Source organism: Leptonychotes weddellii, chromosome 7, assembly GCF_054177405.1.
Source record: "Leptonychotes weddellii isolate Sample4059 chromosome 7, ASM5417740v2, whole genome shotgun sequence".
NCBI classification, from domain to species: domain Eukaryota; kingdom Metazoa; phylum Chordata; class Mammalia; order Carnivora; family Phocidae; genus Leptonychotes; species Leptonychotes weddellii.
The window spans coordinates 77,744,838-77,763,672 of record NC_138375.1 but is presented as its reverse complement, the minus strand read 5'-3'; the positions used below and the strand labels follow the sequence as shown (position 1 = coordinate 77,763,672).

The following is an 18,835-nucleotide window of genomic DNA, read 5'->3' as shown; positions in this document are numbered from 1 at the left end:
GAAGCAGGCTTCCCGCCAAGCAGGGAGCCCGATGCGGGGCTCGATCCCAGGACCCTGGGATCATGACCTGAGCTGAAGGCAGACGCTTAACGACTGAGCCACCCAGGCGCCCCCAGAATTAAAAAATTTTTAAAAAACTATAATAAATTTACATAGAGATGATTTAGGAATTCTTTGTGAATGGAGGACACAAGTAACCTATAATACTTACAAAACTCATTTTTGGTCTAATCCCTCTCATATTAAAACCAGGTAGAGGTTAATGTATTTTGCATTTCACTTATTCTAATTGAGCTGATAATAAAAAAAACTTTTTCCAAAAGCCTCAGAAGGCAAATATTTTAACCATCAGTCGATTTGGACATTCTTGTATAATAATTTCCCTCCTTAAAAATCCCTTTACAAGCACCAAAAGAGTTCCTTTTATTTTATTTATTTATTTATTTTTTAAGATTTTATTTATTTGAGAGAGAGAATGAGAGAGAGAGAGAGAGCACAAGAGGGGGGAGCGGGAGAGGGAGAAGCAGACACCCCGAGCAGGGAGCCTGATGCGGGACTCGATCCCGGGACTCCAGGATTAGGACCCGAGCCGAAGGCAGTCGCCCAACCAACGGAGCCATCCAGGCGCCCAAAAGAGTTCCTTTTAATTAATATCACTTTCATCAGGTCCCATTTATCAAGGCTGGGTGGGTACACATGTAATGCTAAAACTGCTGCCAAATAAGTCTTATCTTGCCAGGAAGCTCATAAAAGGGATGGGCAGCTGGCCACCAGGGTTTGTCTCATAGTTACTTGGTATTTGACAAAGAATGATGCCAAACTTTCTGAAATTAATCCTGGCTGCCCAAGATTTAAATTAATGCCAGGGGTAACAAAATGTCATAACATAATTTTTAAAATAATTTAATAAACAGTAATTCCCTTCTAGAAGATTAGGCTTTTAGAATTTTATATGCACAAAATACATTACAATGCTATAATCAGTATGAGGGAATCTTAATGAATCTCAATAAAAAATTACTATATATGGCATCTCAGTGGGTGTGTGCATATTACATAGCTAGTTTCCTTGGCTGAACATAGTGTGGGATATGTGTGTGTGATTGCCCATTTGTGAAATACATTTGCATACATCAATAACAATAATTTATTAAGAATAATGGACAATTATAACTGATCAGAAGCAATAATGAAATTGAAATGACTTCTGCTTATATAGTACTTTTACTTTCAAAGATTTTTCACATCAATTAACTGATTTTTATCTTCACAATAACCTGTGAGATAATTAGGTAATATTGTCATCATAAGATTGTGAATAGGTTATTCTTTCTTATTTAGAAATGTTACTTTCCCCCTCTAATCCTCATTACACCAAGGGAGATGATTAAACTTTATTATTATAAAGGCTTTTTTTCCCCCTCTGCATGTGGAATCAATAAAAGGGGTTGAGGAGTCCTCAAAGCTGTAAGATACCAGATTCAGGATTAAAACATGTATATATATTAAGACATGTGTGTATAAAGATTTGTTACATTTTAAGACTATTAGTGTACTTCAGTAAGAACATATAAGAAGGTCTCAGTTGACCTTGTTTCCTTCCTCCTTCCTGTGTCCTTTTGCAGACATTCTCCATTCCCTCTGGTACAGTCTTTTGGTATTTAAGGATGTTATGGATGACAGGGACTGCCATCCTCTCCTCCCATCCTTCCCCAAAATATCAGACTCCTTAGATAATATGCCACACTCCATATTTTTCACTGATTCTGTTCTTTATCAAAACTTTCATAGTTCCCTGATTTTACTAGGTATTTTTGTCTTAATCTAATAAACTTAATAATGTTAAGGTACAAATTACTGTGAATTATCTAATACATCAACTCACCTGAGAAAATTGTATCCAACAGAGAAACCAGAAAGGCAACGGTTTCTTACTCAAAGGGATAATTAGAGGAGGTAGAGATTCAGTCAGTCTGGTGGGAAAGCAGAGATCAGCCTGGTGTTTCTTGTTTGGTCATACTGCTTAGTCAACTGCTTCACCATCTACTAATAAAGCTATCTGGGTACACGAAGGCTAAGGAGGCAATGAGTTCTGCCTGGATGTACTTACAGGTCACCGTGGATGAGTCCATAGATCTGTGGCATGCTCTGATGATAGATTCCTCTCAAAATAACTATGAGGAGAATCACCACAAAGGCCGGAACTCCCCAACTCAGAAGGAAAAACAGCAGATATCTCCTCTCTGTGTGTTCATCGTTCATCACCAGTACATACCAGAAATTCACAGACTAAGGAAGGAAAGAGAACATGAAATGAACAAGTTCTGGTCTAATGATACCATGCTCACCTGGCTTGGGCATGTAGCATTACGGACCAACCAAGGGCTAGCATTACTTAATAATTGTTTTTTTTTTTTTTTTTTTATTTGACAGAGAGAGACACAGCGAGAGAGGGAACACAAGCAGGGGGAGTGGGGGAGGGAGAAGCAGGCTTCCCGTTGAGCAGGGAGCCTGATGCGGGGCTCGATCCCAGGACCCTGGGATCATGACCTGAGCCAAAGGCAGACGCTTAACCATCTGAGCCACCCAGGTGTCCCTGTTTTTTGTTTTTGTTTGTTCTTTAGTTCATATATTCATTCTTTCATACACCCAAGAAACTCAGGATACCTCAAAAAACTTGAAACACTGAAAAATATTTATTGTACTTTTTACTTTCCTTTGATTTATTTTCAGCCATAGTCATCTGTGATTGTTCTGTGCATATTGAAGAAACATACACTGATATTCAAACCTACTTCCCATGTGAACAGCTTCATGATGATAATGAAGTGAGCAGCCCTTTGTTCCAGAGTTTTTGACAACTTTTTTTTTTGAAAGATTTTATTTATTTATTTGACAGAGAGAGACACAGCGAGAGAGGGAACACAAGCAGGGAGAGTGGGAGAGGGAGAAGCAGGCTTCCCGCTGAGCAGGGAGCCCGAGGTGGGGCTCAATCCCAGGACCCCATGACCTGAATCGAAGGCAGACACTTAACGACTGAACCACCCAGGCGCCCTTGACAACTTTTTAAAAGGTTTTTATTTATATTTTTTAGAGAGCAAGAGAGAGAACACATCGGGGGGAAGGGGCAGAGTGAAAGGGAGAGAGAGAATCTCAAGCCGACTCCCGAGTGAGCACGGAGCCAGACGCAGGGCTCAATCTCACTCTGAGATCATGATGTCAGCTGAAATCAAGAGTCAGTTGCTTAACTGACTGAGCCAGCCAGGCGCCCATGACAATTTTTTTTAAGGCCTTATCATATGACAGGGCTAGACACTTTTTCAGGGAATGGGTATATAATTGTGAAGATATCCCCATGCCAGTTCCCAGCAGGAGACATATATGAGTAAACAGAAAATGACTTCACAGAGAAAAAAAAAATACTGTGAAGGGGTAGGCTTTGTACCTGTTTTTCTTTCTGTTTATGTGCTCTTTTTTTCATTCATTTACCTGACAATTATTTATTGAGTGCTTATTAAATTTCAGGGACCAGCCCAAGCATGGGGGATATAAAAGTGAAAGAGATAGGGGAGGTATTTGCTTTCCTTTATGTTAGTTTCCAAACAAGTGAGAAAGAAATCATTAAGGAAAATATTTATTTTATATTTATAGAATATTTAATATCCATTATTTTTTATTAAAATAAAAATATAAAAAGGAGGGGCACCTGGGTGGCTCCGCTGGTTAAGCATCTGCCTTTGGCTCAGGTCATGACCCCACGGTCTTGGGATAGAGCCCCACATCGGGCTCCCTGCTCGGAGGGGAGTCTGCTTTCCCCTCTCCCTTCGCCTGCCACTCTGCCTATTTGTGTTCTCTCTCTCTCAAATAAATAAATAAATAAATAAATAAAATCTTTAAAAATATATAAAAAGGATAGTATATAGAGGGGGATAAGAGGACACATTAGATAAACAGAATAAGAAAACAAAATGTTCTTTTTGGCCCCAAATCCTGCACTTAGCTCCTACGCTTAAGCCAAATCTAGAACGTATGTCTTCTTGTGTTCTTTTTCCATTAGAGCACTTACATTTAATTATCATTTAGTACAGAAACAACACTGAATGTCATATGTATTTTACACAAAGATACTTCTTCACTAGATAAATCCCCCTTCTCAGTTTCTTATGGTGGAAAAAGTGTGAGTATAGATAAATTACATATATACACATACATACATATATATGTATTCATATATACATCAGAGGGATAATCAGTAGCAAGCAACAACAATCCCATAGCTTCAGTTTCCTCATGTATACAATGAGGTTACTATAAAGATTAAATGAGATATTATGTATAAAGTGCTGAGCACTTCTTAGAACTTCACCATTGGGAAATGTTGCCACCTCCCTTAAATCTCCTATTAGGATGTCAGTGTGAAAGACAAAAGATAAATAGTTTAGGACCAAAAGTAAGCTGGCATACAATGGAAGCTCTTTCTATGTGATAAATAAACATGGCTTATGTTCATGGGAAGGCTTTCAGGTGCTGTTTATGGAGGCTTCTAAGTTAAGACTCTATCTGAACCAAATCAGCCTTGAGGGATCAGTATTGATTGGGCTAAACCAGGAAAAAATAAAAATGTTTAGCTACTTGGAGATTTTTGTCTCTGAATTTTATTTCCTGTCAGCACTCCATATCTTTATGTACATCTGCATATATCTGTAATTATGAAGCATGTTTTGAGTTGTTGCTTATGTAAATTTGTTCTAACTTCTTTTTCAAATCATTATATCCAACAGGGTTTTTCCCCTTCTTTCCATAATTAGTACAGGGACATGCACCCAAGTAAGTGGGACTGTATCAGGTATCCTGACACCGAGGTGATCAAACTGCCTGTTAGAGAATGAAAATTCAGGCAAAGGAAAGATGATGAGCCCATCTCCAAAATAAAAATGCTATTTATTTTAAATAGATGTTTGTGTGTACCCATATAAGATGGTAACTCAGGGGTGTTGTTAGTGGAAGAATCAGAAAGGAGAGCATGGTAAATGACTTCTAAGTTGATTCATCATGATAGAGATTGGGATATTTCCAACATGACTGCTTTTACGAAAATGGACATTAGTTCCATCAGTTAGAATCACCCAACCTTTCAGCAATTGTCTGACCTTTACCAGAGACTCAGATAAGACTGAGACAAGTAGAACTGTTAGATTTGTACACGCATGGCTTCTGCTCCAAAGAGCTCAAGGCGCAGTGTTGCTGAACAGTCAATTAAGCAAAACAAGTTCCTATAGTGACAAGCTTTTGTTAACTTAAAAAAAAAATCCCTTTTCTTCCCAAAAGAATCAACCACTGAGGTGTACCCTAAGGACAACATTTCCCATTGTATAGGGTTTTTTTCTTTTTTTCCTTTTTGCTATAGAATTGAAATACTATGGGGGCACCTGGGTGGCTCAGTCGTTAAGCGTCTGCCTTCGGCTCAGGTCATGATTCCAGGTCCTGGGATTGAGCCCCGCATTGGGCTCCCCGCTCCGCGGGAAGCCTGCTTCTCCCTCTCCCACTTCCACTGCTGTGTTCCCTCTCTCGCTGTATCTCTCTCTGTCAAATAAATAAAATCTTTAAAAAAAAAAAAAAAGAATTGAAATACTATGTAATTAAATGATGTTTAATTATTTTAGAAATACCATATGGCCCAAACTAAGATTTGTTTTAACTAGCTAACTTCAAGTTTTACTTGAATTTTAAGATATTTTAATATAGTGTGGTAGGTACTTTTTGCGATATGCCTAGGTCCTGAGTTCTCCTTCTTAGAACCCTATCTCATCCCACATATGCAGAGTGGGTTCATGACCCTGCTCCTCCATCCATAGCTGATTTGATCTGGGGTAGAAGTCGGTCCCAGGCTGGGCTAATCATGAATCATTGAATTCCTTGAAATTCAGTGACAGTCTAAGCTGGTCAGCTGGAAAAAGAGGACATACGAACTTTGGTGGGGATAGGCAAAAGCACAGTGGAGAGAAGTGTGTTTTTATAGAAGAATAGATAAAAGTTCTTATGGTTCTTGGGTTCAGTAAGTTATCCTATATGCTTATTATTTCTTTTATGATTTAAATGTTTGCTTAAATTAGCTCAATTTAGTTTTTCTTTGTTGTTAAAAGAAAAAAAGAAATTGAGGTATATATTGCTATTCAAAAGCAGTGGAATTAAAACCCCCTGTTACTATCATTCTCTAAACAGAGAAAACAGTGGAGCATTGACTACATTCTTTTCCTTGTAATCATGGTTCCTCTTTTGTAATTTAAGAGTATTTAAAGACCATTATGTTTGCATAATAATTTTATGTTGATAGACACATAGCATATGTGATCTGTGTGCTTTGGTGTCTGGGTGATTATTCAGTGTTGGAACTAATGAAATTTTGAAAACTCAATACAAGTTAAAGGGTGTCACTCTCACCCAAACATGATTCAAGTGGACTGGGCATGGCTTACTATTCACTGCCCATAAGATGTTTTTCCTGCTAAACATTAACCACTAACTGTGAACTGAAAATGTTAATAGTTAGGTCTCTATTTGTATTTCTATCTCTAAGCTTTAAAAATTTTGTTAGAACCATCTTATGGGCCATCTCAAGACATCATCACTATGTAGTCATGTTACATTTTTAGCCAGAATATTATCCCCGGGTTGCCTGAGTGGCTCAGTCAGTTAAGCATCTGACTCTTGATTTCAGCTCAGGTTGTGACCTCAGGCTTGTGGGATCCAGCCCTATGCTGGTCATGGAGTGTGCTTACGGTTCTCTCTGCCCCTCCCCACTCTACCCCTCTCTCCCTCTCTAAAAACAAACAAAAAACCCCCAAAACCCCCAATCCCCCCAAAAAAGTTATCCCCCAATTTAACCAACTACATTAATCCAACTTGACTATACTTCATACACACAGATATATATTCCTAGCATTAACGTAATGAAGGCTGAAGGCAAGCCCTAAAAGATTCAAAATATTTTCAGCTTTAGTAACCAAATTAGACACTTCAAAAGAGACAACTGAATAAAATGTTTTGCAGTGTTTAAAATTTGATGATGTTACCACAGTCACATCTCTAATGTCACTTCTAAACACTGGTCCATTTGAATTATCACCTTCTTATTTCTGTCAATGCTCACCAGTGAAGGATGATGTATTTTATTTGCACACTTATCACAATTACCAGCATTTCAAGATTACGTAAGTGAAAAGAGGCAAGGATCTGTACTCAGAAAACTACAGAACACTCATGAAAGAAATTGAGGAAGACACAAAGAAATGGAAAAACGTTCCATGCTCATGGATTGGAAGAACAAATGTTGTTAAAATGTCTATGCCACCTAGAGCAATCTATACATTCAAAGCAATCCCTATAAAAATACCATCAATTTTTTTCACAGAGCTGGAACAAATAATCCTCAAATTTGTACGGAACCAGAAAAAAACTCAAATAGCCAAAGGAATGTTGAAAAAGAAAACCAAAGCTGGTGGCATCACAATTCTGGACTTCAAGCTATATTACAAAGCTGTAATCATCAAAACAGTATGGTACTGGCACAAGAACAGACACACGGATCAAGGAAACAGAACAGAGAACCCAGAAATGGACCGTTCTTTATGGTCAACTAATCTTCAACAAAGCAGGAAAGAATATCCAATAGAAAAAAGATAGTCTCTTCAACAAACAGTGTTGGGAAAATTGGATAGCCACATGCAGAAGAATGAAACTGGACCATTTCCTTACACCATACACAAAAATAGACTCAAAATGGATGAAAGACCTAAATGTGAGACAGGAATCCATCAAAATCCTAGAGGAGAATACAAGCAGCAGCCTGTTTGATTTCAGCCGCAGCAACTTCTTGGTAGACACATCTTCAAAGGCAAGAGAAACAAGGGCAAAAATGAACGATTGGGACTTCACCAAGATAAAAAGCTTCTGCACAGCAAAGGAAACCATCAACAAAACCAAACGACAAACCGACATTTGCAAATGTCTTATCAGATAAAGGGCTAGTATTCAAAAATCTTATAAAGATTCAACTCCCAAAGAACAAAAACTCCCAAAAAACTCAACACCCAAAGAACAAATAATCCAATCAAGAAATGGGCAGAAGACATGAACAGACATTTCTCCAAAGAAGACATACAAATGGCCAAAAGACACATGAAAAAGTGCTCAACATCACTTGGCATCAGGGAAATCCAAATCAAAACCACAATGAGATACCACCTCACACCAGACAGAACGGCTAAAATTAACAAGTCAGGAAATGACAGATATTAGTGAGGATGTGGAGAAAGGAGAACCCTCTTACACTGTTGGTGGGAATGCAAGCTGGTGCGGCCACTCTGGAAAACAGATTGGAGGTTCCTCAAAAAGTTGAAAATAGAGTTACTCTATGACATAGCAATTGCACTACTGGGTATTTATCCCCAAAATACAAATGTAGTGATCAGAAGGGGCACCTGCACCCCAATGTTTATAGCAGCAATGTCCACAGTAGCCAAATTGTGGAAAGAGCCCAGATGTCCATTGACAGATGAATACAGATGTGATACAGGGATGCCTGGGTGGCTCAGTTGGTTAAGCATCTGCCTTTGGCTCAGGTCATGATTCCAGAGTCTTGGGACTGAGCCCCACATCTGGTTGCCTGTTCAGCAGGGAGTCTGCTTCTCCCTCTCCCTCTGCCCCTCCCCACCCCACCGCTCGTGCTCTGTCTCTCACTCTCTTCTCTCAAATAAATAAATAAAACCTTAAAAAAAAAAGATGTGGTGTGTATATATATATATATACACACACACATATATATACATATGGAATATTACTCAGCTATCAAAAAATGAAATCTTGCCATTTGCAATGACATGGATGGAACTAGAGGGTATTATGCTAAGTGAAATAAGTCAATCAAAGAAAGACAATTATATGATCTCACTCATATGTGGAATTTAAGGAACAAAACAGAGGATCATAGGGGAAGTGAGGAAAAAATGAAACAAGACGAAATCAGAGAGGGAGACAAACCATAAGAGACTCTTAATCATAGGAAACAAACAGGGTTGCTGGAGGGGAGGAGGGTGGGGGATGGGGAAACTGGGTAATGGACATTAAGGAGGGCACATGATGCAATGAGCACTGGGTATTATATAAGACTGGCGAATCACTGACCTCTACCTCTGAAACTAATAATACACTGTATGTTAATTAATTGAATTTAAATTAAAAAAATGAAAAAAAAAAGATTACTTAGGTGACTGTAACTTGAGAGAATAACTAAAAGCCCCCCCCAAAATAACTAAAAGCCCATTTAAACAAATTTATTTTATTTTTTACAGTTTTATTTATTTATTTGAGAGAGAAAGAGAGAGAAAGTGAGCATGTGCACGAGTAGGGGGTGAGGCAGAGGGAGCGAGAGAATCAAGCAGACTCCATGCTGAGCATGGAGCCCAACGTGGGGCTTGATCCCAGGACCCAGAGATCATGACCTGAGCTAAAACCAAGAGTTGGATGCCTAATCAATGGAGCCACCCCAGAGCCTCCATTTTAACAAATTTAAAGAAAACTACTTAATGATATTTGTGAAAATTTCCTGTCGTAAGTACAATCTATAGATATACAGGAAAGGAGAACTTGCAGAGGTACACACATACTCAAAAGATAAACTTTCAGGTAAATAATGAATACTATAAATAATGATTTAAAAAAACTTGAAAAGACATGGTTATTAGTGACGTGATAGAGGTTTTGACATGGTTCTAAATGGATAAGCTGTATGTTTTTGGCCAATATTATTTGGTTCCTCTGGGTTTCAATTTCTTCCTCTGGTAAAGGGACAGGTTAAACTATAAGTTTTTTATTTTTAAAGATTTTATTAATTTATTTGATAGAGAGAGAGACAGCGAGAGGGAACACAAGCAGGGGGAGCGGGAGAGGGAGAAGCAGGCTTCCCGCTGAGGAGGGAGCCCGATGCGGGGCTTGATCCCAGGACCCTGGGATCATGACCTGAGCCGAAGGCAGACGCTTAACGACTGAGCCACCCAGGCGCCCCTAAACTATAAGTTATTAACAATTTCCTGACTCATAGTTTGTGATTGAATCATTATAGAAATTACAATTCCTCAAATAAAAACACTAATGGTATGGATGCACAGACTATGAATTTTAGAAGTAATATAGACCTTACAGATCATCTGACCACATAAGCCCTCTTATTTAGAGATGAGGAAACAAATACAACAGAGACAAGCAGAGTTTTTTTCATATTTTGCTTGGTTATAGAACTCAGAACACAAGTCCAAAGCTCCTGTGAAGACTGATTAAGATTTATTTCCATAGAGACTCACACAAATATTGAGAATATTATTCACATGAGTGATTTCTTCCCGCTCTCATTCCCCGCCCCCCCCACTCTTTATATGTCAGTGGAGATGCATTTTTTTTATAAAAGTATGGAGATCACCATTTCTCTTTTCCTCTCCATTTTTTTGCTAACACTAAATGAGAATTTATAAAGGTTTATCCGAATATAAATCACTCAAACATGACTGTGGCCTGTGGTAGATTAATTTTTGTAAACCTCATATTACCCAGTAAAATGTTTTGCATATCATATTTATTAAGAAATAACAAACAAATGAAGATTTATACAATTTGAGTTAATAATTTTTGTTGAATTCAACAACAATTTCATAATTTGGTTTAGTTACCGAGTTTACTCAGTTATATACTATCTTGCCAGAAAAGATTTTTGGGAGGCTCAGCCATTTTGATTGAACTCCTAGTGAAGAGGGTCAAAGTTAATTGGTGCAAATTTATTTTATTTTTATTTTTTAAAAGATTTTATTTATTTGACAGAGATAGAGTGAGAGCAAGAGCAAGAGAGAGAGAGAGAGAGAGAGTGCACAAGCAGGGGGATCTGCAGGCAGAGGGAGAAGCAGGCTCCCTGCTGAGCAAGGAGCCCAACGCTCGACTGGATCCCAGGAGCCTGGGATCATGACCTGAGCTGAAGGCAGACGCTTACCCAACTGAGCCACCCAGGTGTCCCATTTGGTGCAAATTTTAAAATGTTAAATGGAATAGTTTATGAGAGGAAGAATGGAACCAATATTTACTAATTGGGTAGTAAATGTAGACCCCATATTAAACTATATCTCATTTAATCAAGACAACTGTTTTCCTAACTTTCATCATGGTTTTTTTTTTTCCTTACACACAAGAGGAAGCTGAGGATGGAAGTATATTTCCCAAAACTAGTAACTGAAGCTGTCAGAATTTAAACTGATTCTGATTAAGATGAAATCCAACCAAAATGCCCAGATACAATTTAGGTCAAATATAGATAGGAATAAACTAAAAGAATGTGTGTTTGTAAACATGTTTACTTACACTTTTTTTTTTTAATTTAATTTATTTCAGAGAGAGTGTGCACGAGCATGAGTGGGGGGCAGGGGCAGAGGGAGAAGCAGACTCCCCACTGAGCAGGAATCCCAGGAGGGACCCTGGGATCCTGACCTGAGCCGAAGGCAAACGCTTAACCAACTGAGTCACCCAGGTGCCCCTGCTTACATTCTTACATAGACATGTCTATTTATTTTTACAAAACATTTTCAGTGACTACTGCTACTATTTTCCAATGTCCACATGGGAAAAAATGAAGACTTACCTTGTTAATTAATTATCATAGGTCATAATTATGCTCTCATATGCTCCATAAACACAAATTCATTAGTTTACTCATATCATAATATAATGTATATTAGTATATTTAGAAAATATAAAGATGAAATGCTTTTTTTTTTTAAGTTAAAAACAGGCTGCTTGGACCCCATACATTTTTATGCTGTATGGGTAAGATTGGTATCTAGCCTGTTATTTAATATTTGGTTATTAATCGTGTCACCCGAAACCTTGGATTGATTTATAGTATCAAGTTTAGTCAGAGATCATGGATGCTATTAATCCTGTCATTATCATACGTTCTTAGTCATTTATTTCAGAGAAGAGAATAAGAAATGTTACCATGTCCTTGTTCTAGTTATCCTCTCTTTCTTAGCAATTTTTGCATGAAATAAATTGCAAGGCCTTTTGAGGACTGGAGAATTCTCTATTTCCTGGGTATGTCATTTTTTTCTTGGTAATTACCAGTCTGTTGTCCTTAATACCTTTGATGTCCCACCCTGCACTCCCCCTAACCCCGGATGCCCAACTGAATCAGTGACAAGAAAAACATGGCTAGTTTTAGCATTTCCCTTCTTCTTGCTATGCCTGGCACTAAGTAGCCTTTCTGCCAAGGAATAAAATGTATATTTGCCTCTTCATAGCCTGATCTTACAGAAAAGTTAAGGCACAAGAAATAAATGGTGAAGTATAATTGTAGAATGATTTCTAACTTTATTCCACCATTTAAAAAATATGTTCATCAAGTAAGCTTTAGTTTCAAAATAAAACATTATACTGTTTCCCTAAGCATGAAATCAACAAACTGCTGCAGCAATCTAAGGTTTGGATATTGTTCATAATTGAAGCAGATTGCTATACGACTTAGTGACAGGAAATGATTATAAAACTGGGCCAAATGAATATACAGAAAAATTAAGTTTCTATTTACCTATATAATATACTGATACCTCAAATAATTTACTTGTGATTTATCCCTTCATAGGGTAACTCATGGTCTGGCAGTCCATCTCATAGTGTATTTCATGTAAATGTTAATAGTAAAGGCATAAATTCTAGGAATTTATTCTAAGAATACTCCATAAGTAAATAAATATTCAGAATGCAAGGATGTTCAAGGAAACATTGTTTATAATAGCAAAAATAACTGGAAGTAACTAGCATTTCATTAATAAGAGAATAGAAAAATAAACTATTGAATAGCCATATTATAGAATGGAAAAAAGTATATCTGTACTTGGTAAATGTATATATATACAAAAACTTATATGCACTATACATAAGTAAATATATATATACACACAGACAAGAACAAATACATATGTGCTTTTTATATATTTATAAACATTTGTGTATTTGTGGAATATTTCTGGAAAGATACACAGGAAACCATTAACAGTGTTTACCTTTGGGAGTAGGGTTGAGGGTAAAGCAGAGAGTGGAGAGTGTGTGAAATAGGGAGAAACAGATGTACTTTTCATTTTATATTACTCTTCAGTGTTTGATTATGTTTTGTACCATTAGCATATGCTATTTCTAAGATGAAAGCAAAGCAAAACAGAAAAAGGAAATGAAAATAGAACAATAAAAACTAGGAAAATAGAGTAAACACATTACAAGAGTTTCAATTCTCACTGTCAATCTTTCTCAAAGTAGACAAGACCTGCTGTTTTAAGGAAGTGGGAAATTATTTCAGTAATTTCACAGAATGATTTTACATGATGAGCAAACAGAAGGATAAGTCAAGTTCCATGGCCTCAAAGGGAATTTGTGAGTTGTTTGCTTAAAAAAAAGAAGCAAAATAATTTGTTACTATATTCCCATCATTGGTGGTGCAACTTCCTTGTCAGAAAAAAGGGGAGGCCTTGGGTGCCTGGGTGGCTCAGTCGTTAAGCCTCTGCCTTCGGCTCAGGTCGTGGTCCTGGGGTCCTGGGATCGAGCCCCCGCATTGGGCTCCCTGCTCAGTGGGGAGTCTGCTTCTCCCTCTCACACTCACCTTGCTTGTGTTCCCTTTCTCTCTGTCAAATAAAAAAATAAAATCTTTTAAAAAATAAAAGAAAAAGGGGGAGGCCAAAAGAAACAGAGTGAAGGTCACCAGCTATGGGTCCTGCGATGAGCCACGCAGGGACTTTAGTAAGAGGTTAGAGGTTGTTTATATAGCTTGCTGAAGCTTTATAGCTAGTTGGTATCTGCCTCACTCTAAGTCTCTCCCACTATGATCAAGTAAATTCTCTTTTGGAAAAAAAAAGTGTAAATTATACGGGAAAAACAGAGTTTTCAACATGTTTCAAAATCTATGAAATACTGGCCACACATATTTGTTTAGCCAGTAACATTGGGTAAATCTGTATGGAGTGCACGGTCTGTGCCAGGTACAATTCCAAGCTCTTTTCATGTCCGAATTCATTTTGTCTCTCTACAGTCCTCAAAGACAGGTACTGTTATTACAAATCTGATTACTCAGATAAAAATCTAGGCTCAGAAAACTTAAGAACCAGTTTACCAATAAAATCTTTCTTTAGCTACTCTAAAGTATAATCCAATTTTACTCTAATGTTTTAAAAGTATATGACAGAGAAGTAAAAGTTCAAGATAAAGTCATTTAAATGCATTTTTTCCTAAGATTGAAGATATGATGCAGATCAAAATAAACAGGAATTCTGATAGGCTAAATCCAATTTTTAAAAGTTAATGGTTGGGCGCCTGGGTGGCTCAGCTGGTTAAGCGACTGCCTTCGGCTCAGGTCATGATCCCGGAGTCCTGGGATGGAGTCCCCACATCGGGCTCCCGGCTCGGCAAGGAGCCTGCTTCTCCCTCTGACCCTATCCCCTCCTCTCATGCTGTTTCTCTCTCTCTCTCTCACTCTCTCAAATAAATAAATAAAATCTTTAAAAAAAAAAGTTAATGGTTAACTTTTTGTCATAAGCTATGCACACACATACATTTATCAAATTCTTTTCTACACTGTTAAAAATATGAAGTAGGGGGCACCTGGGTGGCTCATTCGGTTGAGCATCTGTCTTTGGCTCAGGTCCTGGGATTGAGCCCCACATCGGCGGGGGGGAGGGGGGTTCCTGCTCAGCGGGTAGTCCGCTTCTTCTTCTCCTCTGCCCCTCCCTCCCAGCCAATGATCTCTCTCACCTCTCTCTCTGTCAAATAAATAAAATCTTTTAAAAAATATGAAGTAGGATTACTAAAATGTTAATTTTTTTTTCCCCAAAAAGTTTTAACCCTAATTGACTAGCAGGATTGAATTAACAGGAGCCTGATCTTTTACACAAGTTTTAAAAATGGATTCTAGTTTTTTTTTTTTTTAAAGATTTAGTAGACAGTATTTTACAAATAGGAAAACACAGGTTGGTAAAGGGACAACCTCTTCCCACAAAATAACTCATTAGAAGTAACCTACCTAGAATCAAAAGTTATTGAATTTTTCCCTTGTGGTCACACCACAAACCATGAAAAATGTGTGGTGTACCATCTGAAATACATTAAACTTCACTGGTACTTTAAATAGTTTTCCTAACCATCAGCCATACAGAAATCTAATTAGCTTACTAAATGTTCATCAGCCACAATTTTATTGACTTAAGACTGGAAAAAGAGATATAGAAAACACCATATCTATTAAGTTGGGTGAAATCTTACATGTGATCCCATCTAATGCTCCCCCAAAGCAGGAAAACGTTTTGAAAGTTGGTCATTTCCCCCTGTTTGAATACACTTCACCGACTGGATGCTTTCTGCTTGAAGGAACAGCCTCTTCAATTTTGACAGTTTTACTGGCTATCAAAGTTCTTAACTGAATCAAAATTTGCTTCTCTAATTTTTGACCCATTTGTTCAATCCTTCCAAATGGACCTGCAGTCCATTCCTTCTTTCCTATAGCAGCCCTTCCAGTGTTTGTAGATAGCCATCACATCACTCTCAATTCTTTGCAGCTGACTCAAAGTTTCTTACAGGACTATTTCCAACTTCTCATTGGCTGGTTAATGCTCCTGGTGAAACATGATTCATGAACGTGGTTACAGGGTCCCAAGCTTGCCTTGAACATTTGTAGGTTACAATGTAACCACAATGCCCTCACCTGCCTCTATGCTGTTACTAAAGTAACCTAGGTCTGTGTTGTTTTTTCAGTGTTTTAAGCAATCTGATCACACATTTGATTGCTACTAACTTTGTGTTAAATTAAATATTTCAAGTTCTTTACCTTAACCCCCATCCGATTATGTCTCTTTCACTCTAGTTTTCAATCTGTCACAGCACTTTCTCTATATTGATTCTAACCCAGGCAGCTTGCTGTTTTAGCTGTCTTTTCAGCTCCATATCATCTGCATACCTGATAAAAGTTTCCTGTGTCTTCATCCAAGTCATTCATCAAAAATTGAGTAGGTCACATGGACAAAGACCTTCTGCACAACACTGGGGACCTCAGTCCAAGCAGACAAATAACAACATACACATGATGCACATAGAAAGTTCAGCTTTGATAAACTCCTAAAAAAATTTTGCAATCAGAGAATCTAGCAAGTATTATTTTAATTTCAGCAAATATTAAGTTTTATGTTATATGCTTTAGATTTAGCTTTACTTTTTTTATTTTGGGGCGATTTTAAGAACACCATAAACTTTCCATAATTAGAGCTGCTTAAGACCTATGGAATAATAATTCTATGAGGAAGGAATTATTACCTTCACATGCAGATTTAGAAACAAAACTTGGGAAGAGTCAGTAACTTGATTACAAAGATAGTGGCAAAACCAGAATTCAAACCCAGATTCAGGGCTCTAATTATTGCAACTGGTTCTATTAACTAAATAATTCAGTTCAGTTCTCCCTACAGCTGTAATACTGTACCTGGGAAAATATCCCTTCCATGAGTCTGTATGGTATTCTCACATGCTTTCATTACTGCAGTACAGTGGAAACCCCACATCAACAAGAAACAAGAATATGCAAATGATTGAATGCATCTGTTTACATAAAATACTTCACAAGCATACTAAAAAAAAAAAATACGTGTGAAACTATTTCTATCATACAAAAGATTTAACAATACTATTATGCAGAAAGCATTACCAAAGGTAACATTTCATTTAGTTGAGCCATTTAATTGATGACATTAATACTACTGAATTGGATCCAACTTTCATATCTGCCTTTTTATCAAGCAAATCAGCGTAGGATAATAAAGGGAATTTGGGATTTTAGTCAGAAAAGGAAGAGTTCAAGTCTCTCCCCAACATTTACTAGTTCCTCAGAAGAGTATACTAGGACTCTTTGGGTCTCACCCCCATACTTTCTCCCAAAGTGATCTCTTCCAAAGCAACGGATTCATTTTCCAACTGTAAGTCAACAATTTTCTAAAGTATTTATATAGCATGGGCCTCTGTTCTGAGATTTAGTCCTATGTATCCTCCTCCTCTCAGAGTCCCCACTGGAGGTCTCACACTGGAGGAACTTCACGCTCCATATGTCCTAAAATTCGCATCAGCCTTCCTGCAATTGCCAGGGGTAAGTTCAAGGTACCACCATCCATCCAGCCACTCACACCAGAAACTTGGGAAACATCTTTGGTTCCACCTTCTGCATTCTTCTTAACCAATCTCTACATTCTATTGTTGTACTTAAAAAAGAAAAGAAAGAAAAGAAAAGAAAAGAAAAGAAAGAAAGAAAGAAAGAAAGAAAGAAAGAAAGAAAGAGAGAAAGAAAGAAAAAGAGAAAGAAAGAAAAAAAGAAATCTCAAAACTGTCCTATTCCCCTGGCTGCTTCTGCCACTCCCAGGTTCACACTGCCTTGTTCTCTCACCTGGATACAGCTAATGGTACTTAATTAGCGCCCATGCCAACTCTTTTGTCACCAGTTCACTACCAACAGGGAGATATTTCTAAAATACCAATGTTACCACGTCACTTGTTTAATTCTATGATCTCCCCTAGAAAAAGGTTCAAATTTCCTACTGTGCTTTACACAGGTCCCACATCACAAGCCTCATCTCCTACCATTCCCTAATTTCTACCCCTACTATGTTTCTTCTCATTTCCCCAAATTCACTATACTTTCTAATGTTGTACAGCTTATGCTGTACAGCTTAAAACTTATAAAGTTTTCTTTCCGGGGCGCCTGGGTGGCTCAGTCGGTTGGGCGTCTGCCTTCGGCTCGGGTCACAATCCCAGCGCCCTGGGATCAAGCCCCGCATCGGGCTCCCTGCTCAGCGGGGAGCCTGCTTCTCCCTCTCCCTCTGCGTGTCGCTCTGCCTACTTGTGCTCTCTCTCTGTCAAATAAATAAATAAAATCTTTTTTTAAAAAAAGTTTTCTTTCCATTGATCTCCTGGGAATGTGGTAATGGATATATGGAATCATTTCCATTTCAGTATAAAGAATAGCAGGTAGGAAGAACACTCCATGCAGATTCATTGGAAGGTAGAAGGGGGTGGGACGAGGAAATGAGGTACCAACCTGAATGAGCATCCAGCTGAACTGGCAAAGATACAGATAATGTGTGATGGCAGCCACAGCCGAACAGCTCTCATCTGTGAGTTGGGGACTTGTATATGCAGATACCAGAAACACAATCTGTAAGAAACAATACCTGTATTTTTAAATCATGCTAAAATTAATCAAGAATATTAAGAAAACAAACTGTTTTCTCATCAGAATCTAGAATTCAATGACTCAAAGGACAATAAGTTGATTTGTTGCTCAAACTGAGATGACAGTCATTCTAAAAATGGCGATACATAGATTTTTATGTTTATTCCATTTATTTATTTGAATATAGTTGACACACAGCTTTGCGCAGCAGCAGTATCATAGCCAGTGAGGTTTATACAAGGCATGATTATTGCTACTTGAATATAGTTTACACAATGTCACATTAGTTTCAGGTGTACAACTTAGTGATTTGACAAGTTTATACATTATGCTGTGCTCACCACAAGTGTAGCTGCCATCTGTCCCGTTATAACACCACTAATAGCATCAACTATTTTCCTTATGCTGTGCGTTTTCTGGATTTTTACATTTCTAAGATACAATGAATTATATGAAATTATGCTACATATTGCTCTGGTCTGTCAAGAAAGAGGTGATTTTCAAAGTAAACCCTTATGTTCTTATCATGAATGGACAAGAATCCCATGA

General features: G+C 37.8%; 1 protein-coding gene and 1 pseudogene across 1 annotated transcript in view; one reads left to right on the top strand and one right to left on the bottom strand.

Moving 5' to 3' along the window:
- Positions 1-18,267, bottom strand: part of LOC145722652 (adhesion G-protein coupled receptor V1-like) — a 181,851-nt gene extending 163,584 nt beyond the window's left edge. Inside the window, exons 1-2 of the mRNA XM_081826580.1 lie at positions 18,152-18,267; positions 2,111-2,289 (exon numbers count right to left, since the gene is read on the bottom strand). Of these exons, the coding sequence (XP_081682706.1) occupies positions 2,111-2,289; positions 18,152-18,163 (191 nt within the window). The 5' untranslated portion in view covers positions 18,164-18,267. The remainder of the gene's footprint in view (positions 1-2,110; positions 2,290-18,151) is intronic.
- Positions 18,268-18,482: 215 nt separating this feature from the next.
- On the top strand, positions 18,483-18,614 carry LOC115940036 (U4 spliceosomal RNA; annotated as a pseudogene).
- Positions 18,615-18,835: the final 221 nt, after the last annotated feature.